The 21126-nt window shown below is 41.1% G+C and overlaps 1 protein-coding gene across 1 annotated transcript; it reads right to left on the bottom strand.

The window, feature by feature from the left end:
* Window positions 1-3103: 3103 nt before the first annotated feature.
* On the bottom strand, window positions 3104-20362 carry LOC119019564 (glutamine--fructose-6-phosphate aminotransferase [isomerizing] 1). The gene is made up of 19 exons (XM_037098300.1): window positions 20209-20362; window positions 17571-17678; window positions 16960-17067; window positions 16705-16830; window positions 16070-16128; window positions 15850-15984; window positions 15700-15761; window positions 15537-15616; window positions 15335-15443; window positions 15037-15200; window positions 12947-13042; window positions 12432-12529; window positions 12092-12212; window positions 11532-11689; window positions 8156-8270; window positions 7599-7726; window positions 7112-7279; window positions 6550-6711; window positions 3104-4952 (listed from the first exon to the last, which is right to left on the bottom strand). Exons 1-19 carry the CDS (start codon window positions 20213-20215, stop codon window positions 4908-4910), a joined length of 2049 nt encoding a protein of 682 aa, XP_036954195.1. The 5' UTR covers window positions 20216-20362; the 3' UTR covers window positions 3104-4907.
* Between the last annotated feature and the right edge of the window lie 764 nt (window positions 20363-21126).

Below are 21126 nucleotides of genomic sequence, written 5' to 3'. Positions count from 1 at the left end.
TGGATTCATGACATGATGATAATCAGATCCACACAGGACAGTGTGCTCTTGTTACAAGTCTGACAACTCGTCTTGATAAAACTCATTCATGATAAAGCCATGTTTGGAGAGACCTTCCAAAAATAAAAACTTCCAAGAAAGACTGTTGTCCAAAGTTTACAGGGAAAAAAGGTGGGGGTGGGGGGGGGATTCTAAAATAAGGCAGAAACTCCCCATGCTGTTCCCTCCCACAGGCTGGTTTCACAGCTAAGATTCTGATTAGTCACAGTAGTTTTAAACTCAATCATGGCTCTGATGCATTTAGGTGCTCCAGATCAGGCTTCTGGTTTTGTGTGTGCAGGATCAGTGACACGCTGATTGGGTAACATCAGACTTATTTGTTAGAACAGTGCTTTTCATGCCGTGACAAGTCAAAATGTTTGAGATTAACATCAAAATATCCAAGAATGACTTCACCATTCTGGGTTTTTCGGTCCTGGTCCTGAAGGCTCCCTGCCCTGCCTGTTTCCACACCTGATTCAAATGATCAGCTCGTCATCAAGCTCTGCTGAAGCTTGACAGCAAGCCGTCGGTTGAAGAAGGTGTAATGGGGCAGGACAAGAGGCCTCCAGGAATGGGGCTGAAACACAATGGGTCAAGATTCAATTCTCAAAACTTTACTCAATTAAGGTCAGTGTGGTGACAACACCTGCTCACAGTTAATCAGTCCCTCTTACACATCATAAAGCAGCTGTGATTGGTTGTACTCATGTTGACGGACTTGGCTGCAGCACAGAGGATGTTACCTGAATTGCTCCAGATGATGCTCCTCCTAGATGAAAAACTACCCACAGTCCTCCCTGCTGTCAGAGAATGGAGACTTTCTTTATTCAGAGCCGTGGCTGTCCTCTCTAATTTATCTGCAGCTGCGCTCGAAGCCGTCGTTCTTGTCAGTCAGTGCAATGAGATCCTCCTGAGTATTGCGCTCGTTTTCACCAACAGTCTAGCTCTCTACATTTCCACCATGTTGAGGCTGAACGCATTCCTCAGGCGCACGCTGGCAGGTGTGCTCTCCTCACGAGAGCAGCTGGACCAGCAGGGACACCCGAGCTGCTCCACCTGGCCTTCATCACAGAGCTCCAGAAGCAGCAGCTGCTCTGTGAGGTGGTTAAAGTCAGTGCTGCGCGCTGTACCTGCGCTCTGCCACCGTACATGGTCTATTTGCATGACCCTCATCCATGTGGCACTATCAGACCTGTTCACTCTGTGCAACAACTTCAGGTCCAGTGTGTTTTGACTTCACAGAGCCTTGTTACTCCACACGGGTACTTGGAATCGTTCTGGATGTATCGTCACTCATAAGCAGCCTCTGGATGTCTATTGTACCTGAGCTCTTTGTATATGATGTACAGAAAACATGAAACTAACCATAAATGATGTGTAAATTTTTAATATCAGACCAAATGTAAGTTGATTACTGGTTTTCTAATGTTTTAAACTTAATAAAATAGTTGTGAAATATTTGCTGGCCAGACTAATCAAGCACAATGTTTGGCATAATTGTCAGGATGTGTGGCGCTGCACTCCAATATCTGTGCTACCATACCATATAGTGTAAAAGATTAAGTTTTGTCCCAATGCACACGGTGCAGTCAAGAGGAGGAGGGAGAAGACACATCAGGTGACAGGTGACATTACACATTATATTTGACAGCACTTTAAAACATGGAAATGTATCTACATATTCCATTCACTAGCTTTTCATAAACACAGGACTTAAAAGTGCACAATGTAAGAACTGGCCTTATGTTGAATCAATACTTATAATGAATTGGGGGCAGAATAACCTTACTCTGGCTGCCATTAGCCAGACCATCAGACGGCATATTAATTCTTTATATTCAATCGTAATTTTTAAAGATGTTTTCAGCTAAAATGTTTACATATTGCATTAAAGTGTTGCTGCGTTCAGCTTTTTCTAGTTGGAGAATTCTTTTAGTCCTGAGTCGTCTGAAACACAGCAGTAGCATGTAATACAGAATGCAAAAAATATCAGGATGTTCAACTACATCTGATCACTCTTTGCAGCATGTGAGTCAATATGCTTCATTGGCTATCCTGACCCATAATCCTCTGCAAAGCGGAAGATACTTGATACTTGAGTTGCAGAGCGAGAACAGACAGATGACAGCTCAATGGCAGCGTTCCAAATCGCATACTACTTCTTTTTACTTCAATATCAAAGAGGGTCAAAGTCCAAGCCAAGGTGCAATGTTATGATAAAGCTGTATGTCCCAACTGTATGCATACTGCATGCAACAGTTCGTACTAACAACAGTAATTATTAGGAAAGCCGGCTGGGACTTTAACAAGCAGCAAAGTTTGGGTGATCTTCCCCTAAAACTTTACAGTTATGCAAGATAATTTAATAGATAAGATCAAATAATTGGAAGTTAAATAAAAAAAAAATCATGTAAAAATGTTTGATTAAATTATGATATAAAAGATATAAAAAGTATATTACGATATATAAAATAAAGTTTATTAAAACTATTACAGATGGTGGTTTGGAGGTTTGTAGTTAAACATACTCACTGGTATATAATGCTTCAGTTTGATCAGACCTGTTGTACTGAGCGGCTCGTGCTTTATGTCCCACAAGTTAGGTCTGCACTGCTTTTATATTTAGCACCTCTGACTCCTGTAACAAACCACAGCACCTAATCAAAATCAATACTCTCATACCCTTTAGCCATTTTCAAAATGTAATTTTAAACCTCCTTACCCCAGGTTGTAACTGTTTTAAAATAATTGTATTTCATTACCATTCCATTATTTTAAATTGTAACCATTTTACATGGCTAATCTTATTTTACTTCCAATTATTTTGCAAAGTTTTAGAGGCTTTTTTGTAATTTGATGTTAATTTACATTATTCTATCAAGTTACAGCTTTAGCTCCATTACTAGTCTGTTGTGACTGATTTAACTTTGTCAGTATGTCTTGTTGTTCTTCTTCTTCCTTTTCTCTTATTTGACTTGATGTCATTGTTAATGAGGGGATGACTGATGAATTGCTGTACATCCTGAACAACTGCATATTTTTCATGAAATAACCAGACACCTAAAAGGGGAACTACCTGACACTTTATTGCATCAGTTCCACTAATAAATAGTGCCACCACTCCCTCAGTAACCCAACAGATGTTGCTCAGATTCAGTGCAGCTTCCTCTGTCAATCAGATAAGAAATCAAAATCTAGTGTGTATAGGTTACAAAAGTACCTGTAACAATGCTGTCCAGTTTTCAAACCCATTCACTGGCTCAGGAGAAGCTCAATGTTTTGGGGGAAAATAAAAAAAAGCAAAAATCAATTTAAGGCTTGATTGCAAAAGCAAGATAGATATCTTAAAACCTCAACGGTGATAGCCTAAAAGAACCTAGCAGCTCCTACTTCTTCGCTACACGACCATATGTGTATATCACTCTCCCTGGCTTTTGAACAGACATGTTGGGATCATACACAGACACACACACACACAGCTGGCATCTGATTCTCTAGCATCTAAAGTCTGACGTACTGTCTATATTTGCTCCCTTTAGGCCTTGAAGCATCTTCACAGCACACAGCATCTACCAGCATCAGAACATATTTGGCTACAAAAACAATACAGGATGAACATATAAAATATATATATGTTTTGGTTTACAACTGCCAAAGCCATTGTAGAGATTTTTGGTTTGACAGGACATTTCAAATGACAGTAACATTCACATTTCAAATCAAAAAGTAACTTCAATAAAAGAAAATTCCTTTTTTCCTGGAAGAAAATAAAACAATTGTAATCAAAAAAGGAAGAAAATTTAGCTTCAAATGGTCCCAATATTGCAGCAGTCATGGTGGCAGGGCGTGGGCTGGACACTGGGTATAACATCTACTTCAGTTCAGTAACTTCATCCAACTTGAATTGCTTCAGTTTCTAGTTCAAATGTAAACTGGAGACCTGAAATCAGCAGTAAGGTCTCTCTTTTGAGCAGAGAAGCAACACAAGTTTAAACACTAAGTTGTGCACAAACACATTCAAAAGCAAATGCTAAGTAGAAGCAGCGTATGGTAACAAGACAAAAAGTAAACGAGGCACATTCCCGTTAACCAAGTCTGAAATCTAAAACACTAAGTTTATATACCAGAACAAGCTTTTATGACCCGCCCAAGAAGATTTTACACAGTAGTGTATTCACAAGCTTTTTCTGTGATCTAAGTTATGTGTCCTCAGAAGAAAGTCCAAGAGAGAAACTGAGCCAAAATTGGCAAACTGCACTGCAATTACGAAGCGGTGACCTGTGGCTTGGAATGAATTAAGACTGTCGTTTACTTCAACTGCGGAGTGAAGACACTTCAGATGATTAGCTGCCAAAGAAAAATATCCCAACTAAACTACAAATCATTGCACAGAAGAAAAGAAAAAAAAAAAGAGAGCCAGTGAGGTCTTTAAATCCCAACTTCTGTCTTCAACACTTTTCAGCCCCAGATGCTCCCTGTGAGACTAATCAGCACAAATGTACACACGCTTTTTTGTGTGAATGTGAACAAACAGTCACTGTCAGTTGCTACGGCGTCACAAACCATGAGAGTAATGAGTATCATGTCAGTGCCAGCCCAGACCTCGCCACCACGGACCAAACAACATCTCTTACAATAGTACGATAATGATGCCAAAAGTTTCTGAGAAAAACAGAGTGAGATACAGATAATATGCAACAGTGAGATACACATCTGTTGAGTAAAAGATTGCATTAAAAAGAGCCAGAAACAGACACACAAACGGGGACACATCTTCTCTTGGTTTTTGCGTTCGGATGCCCCCTCGCTGTCTGTTTCAATGTGTGTCTGCCAGGCTTTTGTTGTTACGTGACGAATGGTGTGGTTCACTCTACTGTCACCGACTTGGCCAGGTTTCTTGGACAGTCCACCTGCAATCAAATAGTAAAGGTCATTCACTGCACGGCAAGCTACAGTTACACAAATCAAGTACATCAAGTAAATATCAAATATAATTGAACCAAAATCATAACAAGCACTTAAATGTGTGAGCCAGTGATATGGCAAGCATCAAATCCTCGGCCGGAGCATTTTCTCATCACACAGACTTCAGATACTTGGACATACTTTTAAAACATGGGGAGTGTGGGCGTGAGATGGAGCTGTGTGGACATAAATGTTTGCTTCTCTGTCAGAACAGCGGCGCAGTTTGGCACTGCTGTGAATATTTATTGACTTAATAGCAAGAGCTAACTGGGCTGCGCTGTCAGGACATCTGTCTGAAGTGCTCCAAAAGCAGAATCAACACTGGCTATTTTTACATGCTGTACTTTAGCTGACCTTTGACATCCTGCAATACAGCAAATCAAGTACACAAAAGGTAAATATTCCAACCCTGTTTAAATTACAGTTTCTAACTCTTTCGTGACATAAAATTCACGAGTTATTCAAGACCCAAATAACACATTTCAAGACCCACTGCATGTGAACAAAAAGCAAGTTGTCAAAACTCAAGATCAGTCACCGAAAATGCCTTTTAAAGGGTCTTCATTTTTGCAAATTGACATCATTTCTGGCACAATTCCTTCAAATTCAATGACCCAATATGGCAATATTTAATTTCAGATCTCAACTCCAGGATAATTACCACTAAAACACTGAGAATTTATAAAAATAACTACCCTATTCGTATTCCTTGCCTCCATCACACCTGCACAAATTATGGATGCAAATTTCTGTGCAAACAGTCAATTAACTGGATGCAGTTTCCAGATTAACAGGACATTAATCCTTAATTAAGATAAATATAAAGATCTGGGTTAGTGACTGTATTGATTGAGTATTACTAACCATGATATTATTGCTCAGCTCACATAGCTAAGAGCTCTAAAACCTTTAAAGTGCCAACAGTACGTCAGTTATTATGACAACTTCCACAAAGCACCTCAAGTGTCCCCCATAATCGTTTCCTCATCAAGAACGAGCAGGTAGAACAAGAAGGCTTTATAGGGGCTCAAAGACATCGATTCAAAAATACACCAAAAAGAACTTTAAAATCTTATGTATTTACGTTTTTTCATGTAATTTTCACAAACTGTCAACACCTTGATTGTTTCCTGAAATTTATAAAGTTTCTCAGATCTTTGTTCAAGGGAACCTGGAACCCCATTCTAAAAAGACAGTTGTTCTCAGCACCTTTTCCATCTGAGCAGTCGTGGGTCACACAGCCAGAAAATCTGGGACACTGAGTTTAATGCAAAAAAAAAAAAAAAAAAAAAAAATGCACTCTGCACTGTGGATGTCAAACTTATCGTTCTAAGCTTTTCTTTATCAACTTGAATTGTCCACAGTGAACGGTACGTGTCAACACTAGCAAATTGGTGATACTGAGTTTCCTTTTTTTTTCACCAGAAAATGACTGCAGATGGTGAGAAATTGATATTTTACAGTATTTTTGTGGCTTAACTGACAGATGACGTAATAAATCTCATCTGGCAAAACAGTTGAGCCCGAAGGGACAGCACTTACGTCGTAACCTCGGAGGACGGCCAGGTGGAAGGACAGCAGCTGCAGTGGGATGACGCTCAGGACGCCCTGCAGGCAGTCCACACAGTGAGGCACTTTGATATTGCGGCTGGAGTTCTTGATAGTCTCGTAATCGTCTTTGTCACAGATCACGATCGGGCGGCCCTGCAAGTCAAACAAAGCCAGTTGTCTGTCAGCATGATCCTCGTCCCAAATCTGAAAACTACCTGCTTTTCTTCCCCTCTTGTCTCAGTTGATCTTCACACCTCTTAAACACATCTGCTGAAGATTACCAACAGGGATGAAGTCATGCTGAACTGACCCCTCCCTTGTATTTATTGGGATGAAGGATCAGAGGTGTGACACAGACAGAACTGTGAAAATTAACCTAACACGCAGAATGTGCGGCAGTCATCAAATGTTCAGGGAGAAGATAAATACTTCAGATGTTCTAGTTCACAGTGACAGCACATAAATAAAGGGACATTTAGTTGTAAAAAAAATTCAACTTTTCAAGGTACTTTGGAGGAGGAGGAGGAGAAGAAGGGATGTGTGTAGTTCTTACCTGGCGGGCTACAACTTGCTGCAGGGCGTTCTGACATTTGTTGTAGGTGTGGTCTCTCATGATTATCATGATTACTGGCATCAGTTTATCCACCAGGGCCAGCGGGCCGTGCTTTAGTTCTCCAGCCAGGATGCCCTCTGAATGCATGTACGTGATTTCCTTGATTTTCTATGGGGGATGAAAATCAAAGTTTATGTTGCAGTCATTCCACTTTTGTAGTTGCTTAATACAGTATTTTGTTATTCAAATAAGCAGTGAGATTAATGACCAGAGACAATTGCTATAATAAAGATCACTGCAGAAACCTATTTTGGTTTTGCAGAGAAAAATAGTAAAATATTTTATATATAGTTTGTTTCATCTCTGTGAAGCTCTACAGAGACACTTGGCTCATTACTGGTGTATGAAATAAGAGCTGTTTTAGTCATTCTTCAAGATACAAAGATTCAGACACAGCTGGTTAGAAAAAAAAGGTGTATTTGCTCACCAGTGCTCCCTCTAAGCATGTAGCATAGTGGTAGCCTCTGCCCATGATCAGCACACTCTTCTGCTGGTACAGCTCAGTTGCCAGCTTCTGGATCTCATCATCCAAACTGAGGACCTCCTTAATCAGATCTAACACACAACAGACAGAACAGAAAATCATATATGACAGAGGATTTTTTGGAAAGCAAGAGCAGTACAATGTAATAACATGCATAGTGTTGAAAAACAACACACTGCAGCTGTCACATGGACTCATAATGTAGCGTAGGGAGAGGCAGAGTAGCCAGACTATACTCATTAGTTTAGCCTTAGGACATGCCATCATATGCTTTAGATCAAAAGAAGCGTGTGAAGGCCGACAGCCAATAGCTTGGCTGCCCCTTCCTCTCTGTCATCACTTGGCTTCCTCTTCCAAGAGGATTGTTTAACCAAACCAAAACAGGCTTTGGAAGTTTTTGATCTCTGCCCTGAGACCTGGTTTTCTATCCCTATACATTTTAATCTCACATGTGATAAGAATCTCGCTGACTGAACCTGAACACTGATGGCTTGATTTACCTGGAAGCACTCTCAGGCCCTGGATTATCTCACGACGCCTGGGCTGCATGGAAATCCTGTCGTCGCACATCAGAAGTGCAAACATGATCAGGGCCACAAACTGGCTGGTGTATGCCTGCAAGGTACAAAAACAAATGTATGTGTTAATTATGTTACGTGATTCTTTTTTTTTTTTTTTTATTTCAATTAAGGTCTAGGTGGTATGGCCAATAAACAGTATTGCCATACACAATATATATCTTCTAAAGAGAACTTCATAAGTCCGAGGACTGTGTTACAAAATCAAATACACCAAAATCTTGATTGCAAGAATATTGCAGGAATATTGGCTCCAACTCTTTTGATGAACAAACAGTAATGTGGACATAAACACTAAGTGGGCTAGGGCCCCAGCGTCGGCCAAATTTCAGGGCTGTCTGTGTAAAAATGTAGAAAGAGAAGCCCCTTGAGCCTGACACTGTAGTATCCATGTTTTCACTCATTTCGCACTCTTTATTTTTTGCATCTGCCTTCTCGTCCAAGTGCCATTTGCAACTTTGTCCCGATGACAAGTGGCTAAATTGTGAGTGCTGTCAAATGAAGATATTTTATCATAACAACAATTTGTCTTTCCACAGTCCAGAATCCTCCGTTTTCCCTTTTTGATTGACGAATACATATGACAACTACCCGGTGGTATGATGAGGTATTTCCCCTCATGCATTTAGTCGTGGGCTGTAGTCTTTGTAGTGTGTTGCAAGTGCAGCTTTTTGGCTGAGACGACAGACAAAGTTTATTTAGTCACAAATGGGTCTTTCATGTTGGTTTCGTGTGTTTGAGCCCATAAGGCAAGTATTAGAACACATGGAACAGTCTGGAGAATTCAGAAAATGACATCACTTTACTGTAATGCAGCCTTTAAAACCAGGAAAAGACAACTTTAACATATCAAGATCAAATTCTTCTTCTTATCCACAGATTTATAAAGAAAAGGAAGAAGCGTGCACGGGCCTAGAACACTGTCACGAAACTACCACTGGACATTGCAATATTGTTCTTGTAAGCTGTTTATTAAACACATTTTTAAAGTTTTCCAAGATCCTGACTTGAGCCTCGTTCAGTCAATTCCTGTGTCTGTGCTTCTTGTCTCCCTGTTTTAAGAGTGAGCTCCAGCTAATAATCTGCACCAGATGAGAAATGGAAGGAGAGGTGGGTTTTAATAAACGCCAAGCAGCATTAAAACGCATGCAGTTGAGCTCAGTAAAGTTAGCACTGCTCATCCTGGAAAACTTTATGAACTCACAACATCACAACAGAGAGCACGCTCTCCGATTGCTCTGGAAATGTCACTGCTCGCAACCACAGCACATCTGAGACTTGATGCCTGCTGTCATCTCTTCCCACTCCCTCCCTGTTCCTTCATCTCTGCGCACGTTTGGAGGCCTTCCATGCCCATTTGGGAGATTTAATCAGGGTTCGGGGGGGAAGCCAAGTCATTTCACAGGACCCTGCAGACTCAGAAATGCCAGTGTCTGGGCCAAGAAAATAGCTGTAAAACCTTAACACTGCTTTTTTTCCCCCCTGACAGCACGCTAACCACAGCTCATCAGAACTCTGACAGTCTGTGCTGTGGCAATATATTGATACCACATAGTAAACTGTGGTGTTTTTTAGTGTTCACGTCATTCACTGTTTGGTGTTTTGTGCCTGCAAATCTACATAGAGCTGAAGCATGAACAGAATTGTCTTGTGGACTAGAAAACAAACTTTACAACACTGTGAAGTCCAATTGGATACTGTTAGATAATTCATAAAGGCAGTCTTCTTCAATTTACTGTCAGCTGACCTGCCAGAAAGATTTGCTTTTTTGATAGCAGCAAACTATTTTGTCTCAAGTCTCAATTCATTCCATAAATCTTGGTTACGATCAGAGAAATTTGAAAAAAACTGTTTCCCTCTTTTCCAGTGTACCAAAAACAACCTCAGATTAGCATGAAAGAGAGAAAATAGAAGCCAAGTCAATGAATTTGTCATTTTGCAGTTGGGTGCAATACATGTTCTCCAGTGATTTGATGAGCTTGGTTGTGCAGCATTTGGTTGAGCTGGGTGTGGGGATGTGGCCCAGTCAGCCAAGCAGTAAATGATGGCGTCTCTGAGGCGTGCTCTGGAGCTTTGGAGCAGCTCGAGAGTCACTGAGCCAAGCCCAAGGGCTGGGCCATGGAGGGACCTGCTCCTCACTAGCTGAGGCTCTACTACTCCTCTGCTCCAAGTCCAAACTGGCAAAGGGAGGTGGGGGGAGAATCACAAAACCAAATGATCCTAGCTTTACATGACTTGAGATGAGAATATCAGGCTTCTTCACCTCCCAGAGGAAAATCTCAGCTTCCAAGAGGTGGGGCCAGACTCACAGTGGAGATTTCATCTGGGTTTCATTCACTGTCAGTGGGCGTCGGGTTCATTTATGCGATGATGCAACAACTTTATGTACAGATTCTTTGAGCTTAGTTTATAATAGGTCAGTACACCCAAAATAGAAAAAAAAAACTGTGTGTCTTCCAACTCAGGCACATCTAGGCTGCAACAAGCCATTCTGTTAGCAATTACTTTGATAAACTGATTAGTTATTTGGTCTATAAAATACAGAAATTTAGCAGCACAGTAAGTACTTATTAAACTATGCTGGCTGTTTACATCCCGTTGAGTGTCATCAACTGGTCTGTTTTGTTAGAAAGTATTGGAAACCATCCTTTGATGAAAAATTAAGGTCAAGGATACCTTCTGTCTATATATTGTCTTAGAAATTGTGATGGACAATATTTATAAGAGCCTAACACATTGATTACACCGGTGCATTACACAAGTGCAATGCTGTTTTATTCTCTCCTGAACATGGATTCATACAGCACTGTGAGTGTTTCAGAGGCAGAGCATCATGGCCTGTCTGCTCAATCTGTTCTTTCCAACAGTCTGTCCATTTCTGTCAAAAATAGACTTGCTGCATCTTCCCTGTGGAGCAGACTGCTTCTGGGATGCTTCTGAAACTTGCTATGGTGTGGCTGGTGGAACCATGAGCATCGTCTCGAACGATCGTCATGCGCTCCTGAGGCCAGACCGAGAAATCCAGCAAATTAATAATTTGAGAAGCTGGATGTGGATCAACTAATGCCTTTTGATTTAATCAAATTATAAAGTTTGGATTATTGTAATTTACGGTTACATTTTCAGGCACAAGAGTTATGAAATGTATTTCTGAGCAGAAGTCTGGAAAGGAGGAAAATAAGTTGTACTGCATTTTTTTTTTCTGGCCCAACCCTTATCAACTGAAACATTTATATAGATATGGATAGAGTCTATTAGACAATAAATGTGTCTTGTGGTGAAAACAGTTCCAACTCACCTTGGTACTGGCTACTCCGACCTCAGGCCCGGCATTGATGTGGACTCCGCAGTCGGTCTCCCTGGAGATGGAGCTGCCCACTGTGTTGGTGATGCCCACAGTAAGAGCCCCCCTCTCCTTACAGTAGCGCAGGGCCATGAGGCTGTCAGCAGTCTCCCCTGGAGGATTGGCAGGAGTGGAAAAATATAACAGTTGACGTAATGTAACAGTTGTGACAATAAAATGATTCAGATTTATTAGTGTGTCAGGAAACATCTTTTGCACCACACAGGTTGGATTTGAAACAGTTTCCGAGAAAGACCGCCACAGAAATACCACACAGTTGCAAAAAATAAATATCACCCACTGAAAAAAAACCCCACACACAGTCACAAGACTGCAGCACAGCAGTAAAGATACAGAAACCTCAACTGCACAAGTCTTTACAATTTGTTAGCACTCAAGCTGAGTGCAAGAAGAGATAAATCAGGAAGAACCAGAGTGGCTCCCAGGGATGGAAATTGGAGGACAAATGGGGAATGTGCAACTCAATCATGTCCAGATGGCACCAGCATCCCCACCTGACTGACTGATGAAGAAGCAGACGTCGTCTCTGAAGACAGGAGTGTTCCTGTCCAGGAAGTCGCTGGCCAGCTCCACCATGACAGGCAGCTCGGTCAGCTCCTCCAGGACCTGGCGGGTCTGGGAAAGCAACAGAGCACTGCTCAGCATCATTCTGTTAAAACAAGCCAGTCGAGCTCAGAGCAGAGAACGTGCCAGCACACAGTCCTCACACCTGTGTCCACAACACAGACATATCCAACTAGGCTGATGGATTCAATGTGGATAGCAATACAGATGTGTTTCCATTTTGTGCATTTACACCAAAGAAGAAAAAGCATTTGGTCGGTGGCTACTCACCGCCACCCCAGCATGGTAGCTGGTGCCGCAGGCAATGAGAATAAGTCGCCGACACCTCTGGATCTCTTTGATGTGGTCCTTCAGTCCACCAAGAATCACTGAAAACAAACCAAACAGCTAATAAATCATTCTGCCTCATAATTGTTCCACCTCATTAAAAAAAAGGCCACAAACAGCTCATGACACTGGTGAGAAAGAATGCTTTAACCAACTACCAACTATTAACTATCACTGACAAGTTTCTTATATATGCATGTACATATCGTGCTTTTTTACATTATTACAATTCTGTTAAATAAATTTGAGCGCAATGAGAAAAATTTTAAATGTTATAAAACTAAGATTATTGTATGTGCATGCGTACATAACAATCAATGTGTCCTTATTTGCTTTCCTTTTTAGCAATTGTGAACTGAAGACATGTTTTTGAGCAAAATGCATGAAGAAACAGTACAAAATTGTGCTTTTACAGGTGTGTTATTACATAAATGCTCTACTGGGAAAACTAATCAGACCTGTGTTGTTTTCAAAGTTGACTCTTCCTCTCATGGTATTGACCACAGACTCTGGTTGCTCAAAGATCTCCTTCTGCATAAAGGAGCTGTAGTTGCCTGTGGTGGGAAGATCAGAAATCAGGGAACATTTCCAACACTAATTAAAAAAAATAAAAATAATGCCTCTTAAGAACACGTGATGGACTTTTTATTAAGTGTGAGCCCACTTGAGACCGTCTGAGAAGGGTCTTGCTGACACACAGTAAGTACCTGAAAATGAAAACCACAGCCTCCTGGAGGAGTACGAAAACTCTTTACAATGTTTTACTGATAATCAGGTCTTCCTGGAAATGGGAGTTACTGTGTTTTTGTTGCTTTATTAACAGATTTAAAGCCACAGGGTAGGTTGCCCCTATAAATGAAGGAAAAACACAAATGAGACTTCAGGGGAGATAGTGTTTTTCCATCAACAACAAACTGTGACGGTGAAATATGTGAGCATTTGTCAGCCTGCCTCTGACAGCAATTTGGGTCACGCAAATTAGGTTATTCAGCAGAAAGGCTCCAGAAACTGAAACGGAGGAGAGAGGCTGAGTAATGACAGGACCACAAAGGAATGCAGAGACCAGCCAACATCAGTTTACCTCTGCCCTCTGCTGGATTACCGAGGAAGAGTCAGTGGAGGAGGAAAGCAAAGGTGGGAAATACAAAAATGTACAGACTAAAAGAATACAAGTTATTGCGGCAAAAAATTATGGAATTCAAGTTTAAGTGTTATCTTTTAGCTTTAATTGAGCTGAGTCCCTTTACTTAAGGTCATAGCAGAAGGATGATGCAAACAATTTTAAATAAGACTTACGTTCTACATTTGGTCCCCTTAGTTACAACATTTAGTCTATTGATTTAGTCACATTGTCACATGAGCTGTTGGTCAGATAAACAACCAATTTAAAAAACATCCCTTCGGCCTCTGGTGAGTGGTTTTCTTTTTCCACTAGTTTTTAATGTTTCTGAAAGTATTGTTATACATTAGACTTAATATTCAACCCTTTACTGGTTTGTGTTTTTATTCAACTGTGATTTGGGTGCTTTTAACAGGATATTCCACAACATGATTCATAGATTAAATGATTTATTGAGGAAATATTGAGGTGATTAATCATGCATTAACATGCAGCCTAACTCATTTTCAAGGAATAGTTTGACATTTTGGGAAATACCTTTTTTTTTGCTTTCTTGATGAGAGTTAAGGGACAGGATTGATAACTCTCTAATGTCTATTAGGCAACAAACAGCCAGCTAACCTATCTTAGAATAAATACTGGAAACAGGGGGGTAACCGCTAACCTGGCTCTCTCACTTTCCAATCAACTATCAATTGTTTGATGGGGGTAATGTGCCTGTTCATTTCTTCCTAGAGTCTCCACTAGTAGCCTGACCGCAAGTACCAGACAAGAAATACTCTGGCACACAACACCCCTTAAATAGCCAATTGTTGTTTTTAAACATATTTTTGTTATATAGGCACAACATGTTAAAGCAGATTTGGAAATACTAGTCAATGTTCTGATCTACGTCTCGATAAGGAAGCAATTAGACACATTTCTCAAAATGTTGAACACTGGTCACCTGATGCAAATGTAAATACTTTAAAATTAAAGCTCCAAATAACACTGAGGACTCATCAGGCTTTGTTAATGTTTAATGTCAAATCCTGTGTGCTGGAAAACAAAGCCAAACTCAACACTATAAAAGTGCTTTATTGTCCTGCTACAAACTGACTGCCCTATAGGTTAACTAAGGCACAGAGGAGGGAAGGTGAGGGTGGTGAAGTCCTGGAACTCAGAGCTCATTTTAATGGCTTCCCTGGGGGATGCAACTGATCCAGCAGAGTTGTAACTATTTGGGTGATAACAAGGATAGCTTCAGGGCTGGTTGTTAAAGACCTGTTCAGTTATATACGCAGCCAGTCCTCCATTAAGACTTACTCAATAATAACAGGGTTCAGGATACAATTACAAGGCAGTGCACAGATGATTTACTTGCATATATCCAGAGGGACCGAATGATGGGAAGAAAATGAAGAGAACAAAGGCCGACCTTCCACTCACCCTTCATGATTTGCTGTAGCTCCATCTGCAGGGTCTGGATGGCACGGGCTGGGTAGTCTCCGGTCTTCCGCTTCATCCTGTGGATGGACAGCCGGCCTTCCGACACGGCAGCCACATCATCATCCTCCAGGAAGATAACACGGTTTGTGTGCTCGATCACCGCGCTGTCGTGACGAGAGAACATCAAAACCATTGGATTCACATTCCACAGATAAAGCTGAGACATGTGGGACTGGGGACTGTGTTTAATGGGGAATGTTTGGACACTGTGGATGGAAAGACATAGATATCTGCTCACCTTGCATCAGAGGCAAAGTAGTACTCCACAGCCTTCTCATCCACGGGGAACAGGCAAGTGTCCTGGTCTGCCCTGGGCAGGGCACTGCAGGACTTCTTTTCTTTACCAGCTGAGAATAAAAAAGGAAAAAATATTAAGCCTTAGTTACTAGTATGCAATCACATGAAAACAAATTAAGTTATAAAAAGAAATCTCAACCCACAAGAGCGGTAGAGGACAGGAATATGATCTGTGGACAGCTTGTGATCACTCCGCACTCCCATCAGCAGAGGACTTCCCCTCCTGCACAGCAACATTCATATGAGCCAACAATACCTTAATCTGCATTAAGGAATAACAGTTTGACAGCATCAGTGTCCGCGTACCTGGTGCCAACGGCCTCTCCGGGGTAGTGGACGCTCTTGAAGACCAGGGCAAAAGCTCCCTCCTGGCAGGTGGAAGAACAGACGCATCAGACGGAATCTTTTATTGAGTGACCACTTCAGAAGCAGCCGTGTGCATGAAGAGGTTCTTACCAGCTGCTGGGTCACCCGCTCCACCAGTGTAGCGAAACTAATGTCATCATTCTCCCGGTTGTCGTACATGTATTTCACCAGTTTGGCGATGGTCTCTGTGTCAGTCTCTGACTCAAACTCGTAACCTTTGCTTTCCTGTGGAAAAAGGGAGAATTATTCCTGTCTATTGTCTTAAGGGTGAAAAGGTGTATAGAATAGTTGATGAAAGATATTTGCTCACCAAGAATTTCCTCAGGTCTTTGTAGTTGGTGATGATTCCATTGTGAATGACAATGAATTCTGCAGACAAGAAAGAACATCTTTTAACTTTAAAGCTTTGTTCAGACTGCAGGCGAATCAGATCAGACTGTCCAACTGTTATGGTTTCTGCTCAGTCACTCTGACGCCTTTCCATCACCCTAGATATGATGTTGTTGTTGTGTGTCATGTTGCAAGTGACACAACAGACACTTTGAAACTTAAGAGAACGTCATTGGAAATCTCATTGGAAGGCCTTTCTAACCACCTCCAACATTTCATTTAGTTGTGGTCCAGACTATTTAAATGAATCAACAAATTTAATAGATCAGTATAGACGCAATGTGGATTACAGCCTGTCTGAAATACCAGTGAAATGACCTGTGACAGATACATGAGTATCAGTGTACATGTAGACATAGGTGCTTAGGATAATTTATGATTATTAAATTTGCAGTTAAGATTCCCCTTGATGTGCACTGATGTTATTTTACACAATCAAATTTACAGTTTAATGTGAAATATCCTGCCTCCGTTACATATCCTTGTCAGCAGATATATGGTGAAGTGTTTAGCTGTCTGGAGCGAATAAGCCTACTATGATTTAAAAAAACTGACCATTTGTCTTGTCAGATCTGTGTGGATGGCTGTTAACCGGGCTTGGAACACCATGAGTGGCCCAGCGGGTGTGAGCGATGCCGAGGTGAACATCAAACTCCACATCCAGGTCGATATCCTGCTGTTCTAAAGGTCAAACACACAGACAATATTAGGTATCCCAGCTGGACTGGAGTATACATACAACATGAGAAATCAGGGCTCCATTTGTTAATGATTGATTCTTGTCAAATGAAGAAATTAATCTCAGTTTACTGTTGATCTCCTCATCGAGAGCCTTCACTTTTCCACGTTGTTTGATCAGTTGGATTGACTTGGCATTTGACTCCCAATCCTTGCCGTTCCCGCCATCAATTCCCACACCTAACAAAATAAAAAATAAGTATCATTAGATCTGCAGGATTCACAATTCCCCTAGTATCAACAGGTTAAAAGTCATAATAGTGCTTTTACCACTTTGCAAGTAATTTTTAGTTTTTTTTTCTGCTATCAGAACAGAAGTCCAACATAACATACCGCTATACACAACTAATGCATGGAATAACCCTTTAAGACCTGTGTGGAATACAAATAGATGTAACAAAGTAAATAGCTTCACTAATGGTGCAGCAAGTCTAACCTTGCATGGTGATAATGGCTGTTCAATAATTCACAACAGCCATCGGTTCTGCTTTGTTTTCCTACCACATTATAGACCAAATAAACAAAACACTGAGTGTGACGGATAATACTATTCTTATGCTGCATTAACATTTCACTGGACAAAGTGTTAATACTTTGAGCAACTTGCTGGTAACAGAATCATTTTCCCGGATGAGGGTACACTGGAGGAAAGAGCCCTAATTAAAAATAAGTTTGTTTCTTACCGGCTGAGTCGTAGCCTCTGTACTCCAGGCGCTGCAGACCTTTGATGAGGATCTCAAGGATCTCGCGCCGAGTCCTTGGCACATGGTAGTTAAGATAGGCAAAGATTCCTGGGAGAGGAGCAAAATGTCAAGATTCACAGATATGTTTGTCCTTTCAAAAGTCAACTTAGTAGTGCAGCTGAAAAGCAGATTGAAATGTCTGCTAGACTGGAAAATCTATGTGGCAGTGTTAATTAGTTGCTAACTCAGCGCTGTTCTGCAGCTGACTCTTGATGTTTGCAGCAGTGCAGCCCATATCACCCAAATGAGTGCATGCCACAATATGTGGATTTAAAAGGGCACCTTCACCAATTTTACAAATCAAAGTGTGTTTATAGGGCTCAAAAAAGCTACTGCTTATGTAAATAAAGTAGCATATAGCCTTTTGTGCCTTGAGAGGAAGCTGCATATTACCCACAATGCAACCTAGCCACTGATTGTCATCACTAGAGGCAGTTTATCAGATTCAGCTTCCTCTCGAGTGCCAGCAGGATTCAAACTACTTTTTTTCACATATGCAATAGTATTCCCCAAGACCTGTAAGCACACTTTACACACTTTTCAGTGTAAAAATTGGTGGAGTAACCCATTAAGAATGTTTGTGTCTGAATGTCTGAGTGATACAGCTAAAATCACGGTACAATTTCAACAGAAGCCGATATATGGAAATTTTAAATTCCTGACCTACTTACTAAAGGCAAGACTAAGGACGATATTAATTCATTATAGAAGTAGGACAGGCAATACTTAGTGATGTCAGCCTCTACCATCTAGGTCTCCATGTCAAAACTCTAGAGGAACAAATAAGGGATGCACCAGGAAATCAACTGACGTTCTCTCCTATCAGCCCATCTGCAAATAAGATGACATTCACAGATGGTAGAGGCTGATGTTTATCTGTTGTATCACATCAATTTAGTGCTGGCTCATTCATGAGCTACTGGTTCGTGACATGCCTTTGGAAGGCTCTACTGAAAAATTCTTATGTAGGTAATGATCTTTGATGTGAAATGAGTTTTTTTGATACAATGTGTGCTCTTTCAAAGATGTTGATGAGGGGTTGAATGACTATAAAAATCTTCAGAAGGCATTTCACAAAATAACAATATACCTAGGGCTGATCAACATGTTTCGCAATTTCCTGACATTTTATAGATCAAACAACTAATCGAATAAATAGGTAAATAAAAAGGGTTGCAGTCCTAGTCACCTCATTGCACTAAATAACTGGATATTGGAGCCCTGCAGAGTGCAAGCTGTTTATTTGCTTTCTTAATGAAATGTTCTCTTTCAGCTCCACACTTGGCTGGCCTCTTTATTTTGTAACTCTATGGTGAGTAGATGCCTGAGTAACAGGTCTTACAAGGAGAGGTAACTGCAGTTTAAAACAAATACAATGGAGTCTATCTTAAGACCTGCCTTTTGGCAAGCTGATATCACCTTCCAGATGGGGGGAGGGAGGGCACTGTCCCAGAAACACACCAGCAACAATCAGCACATCTTTTTGCGGATATTTTGCATTCACAGCCAAACCAATATTTATCCAGCTAGTAAGTCACCGTCCTCGGGCCAAAAGGGGAGGCATAAAATACAGCCCTTGTACACAGCTGAGCATTTACAGAAAAATGCAAATATAGAGCCAGAGGGCTCCCTGGTTCAACAGAGCATTCATTCAGACCCACAGGTGATTGAGGAGGGCAATGAAGGAACAAATCAGTGAAGGACAGGAGGGCAAAAAGACTAACCTTGACTTAAAAAACAGGTTTTACATGAGTAAAAATTAGCCAGAGCATGGTGACGCATTGATTTCTCAGTATATGTTACAAGAGAAGTATCTGTTTTGGTATCCCAAGAGGAACAACTCGTCTGTCGGGTCTGATTGGTGAACTGAGATTGGTGTAAGCTGATGGGAAACAGAGAGGCTGAGGCTATCAGCCAGTGTGTTAAAGGAGGAGAATCTGGGATAGTGTCAGATAAATGAAAGGCGTATCAGCTAGCGATACGTTTCGAAATACACCATTTTCCGGGTACTTTCTCAGTAAAAGTTTGATGTTAGTGACAGCATGTTCCATCTAACCAACGGGCACTTCAAATCAGGCTTCAATTTTTAGCACATTAGTACATCAGGAATCCACCTTAACGATAATGTCAACACTCACTAGTCTTCGGCCCAAGTGTTTAACGACACATCATCAAACTAGGGTGACAACGGTTTAACTATTATTGGAAAGTTACGCGATGGACGTATTAATGTCACCGCAAAGCACGTAAGCTGCCTGGCGTTAGCAGGAAGAGAGTAGGGCGTCATTTTAACGCTATTCGGGGATGTAAGACATCGCTTACTTTCAAAGCACACAGGTAAGATGTTCAGTAAAACGAAACACTGGTTGGTTTACGTTTGGCTAGCTAACAGCATCAGCAGCTCATGTTCGCTAACTCCGCTTAGCCACCCCTCGCTAATTTCAACTGAATCGTACCTTTAGCCTACACTAACGATGCTAGCAGTGTTGCATAGTTGGTTTCTTCGCTACTCTGAAAATGGTGAATAAGACACAATTCCTTTTTATAAGCATACATGTAAAATACATTCAGTACTCACCACACATGTCTACAGTTTAGATGCCAATTGCAGCTACTCGGGTAGCTGGGAACGCCTGTCAGTTAGCTTCGCCCCCTTCTGGTTTCACTGAATCAGAGCCAACCGCCTTCTTCCATGGCGCCGTCTGATTGGTCGAGCGGCCTGTCAGTCAGGTTGCGCCTACCGACGCAGGCAGTTCTGACGTGGCACCAGGATGCGGATCCGTGGGCCGGACAGACAGCAGACCCAGCTGACCGAGCTGGGGCTGTGCCGCACAAAATCAACATGAGCGCACAGCGACGGGTCTGTGCTCCCTGCCAGCTGCAGATGAATGTAAAACCTGGTGACACAATGCAGCACTATGGGAGTAATTTGTCAATGAAACGTCAAATGACGAACGCACGTAAAACCTTCAGTACACGGTCTTAACCAGGACTGCGGAGGAACCATCTGCGGTCTTGGGTTTTAAGCACTTTAGCACCCAAATCGTACCTCTCCCACAAACCAGTAAATGCTGTAAATATGTAATTATCTATTACATGACTTTTAAACTGTTTTATTTATTTTTAATTTTTTAACCACTCTAAACTAGTATAGTACAGTTTGTAAAAGAATTGCTAGCAGGTACTCCACACAAATGGTTTTGATCAAATATAAAACTGGTCAAGGACAAAAATCCTATAAAAACTTGTGTGTGTTATCATCAGTGATGGAATGTAACACGGTACATTAACTTAACTACAATTTTGAGGTATTAGTATTTTCATTTTCTGCTACTTCATAGTTCCAAAATGTACTTTTAGTCCACTACATACATTTCATAACTTTAGTTACTCTTTCATTTGCAAACTGCATGCCGCATCAGGGCAAAAGTGGCGCATTTTGAAAATCATTTATTTTATTGCAATCAAGATTAAAAAACACTGATTACTTTAATCA

This window comes from Acanthopagrus latus, chromosome 5, assembly GCF_904848185.1.
Source record: "Acanthopagrus latus isolate v.2019 chromosome 5, fAcaLat1.1, whole genome shotgun sequence".
Taxonomy (NCBI): Eukaryota; Metazoa; Chordata; class Actinopteri; order Spariformes; family Sparidae; genus Acanthopagrus; species Acanthopagrus latus.
Note: the sequence above shows the minus strand (reverse complement) of the source record. Positions and strands in the feature narration are given on the sequence as shown.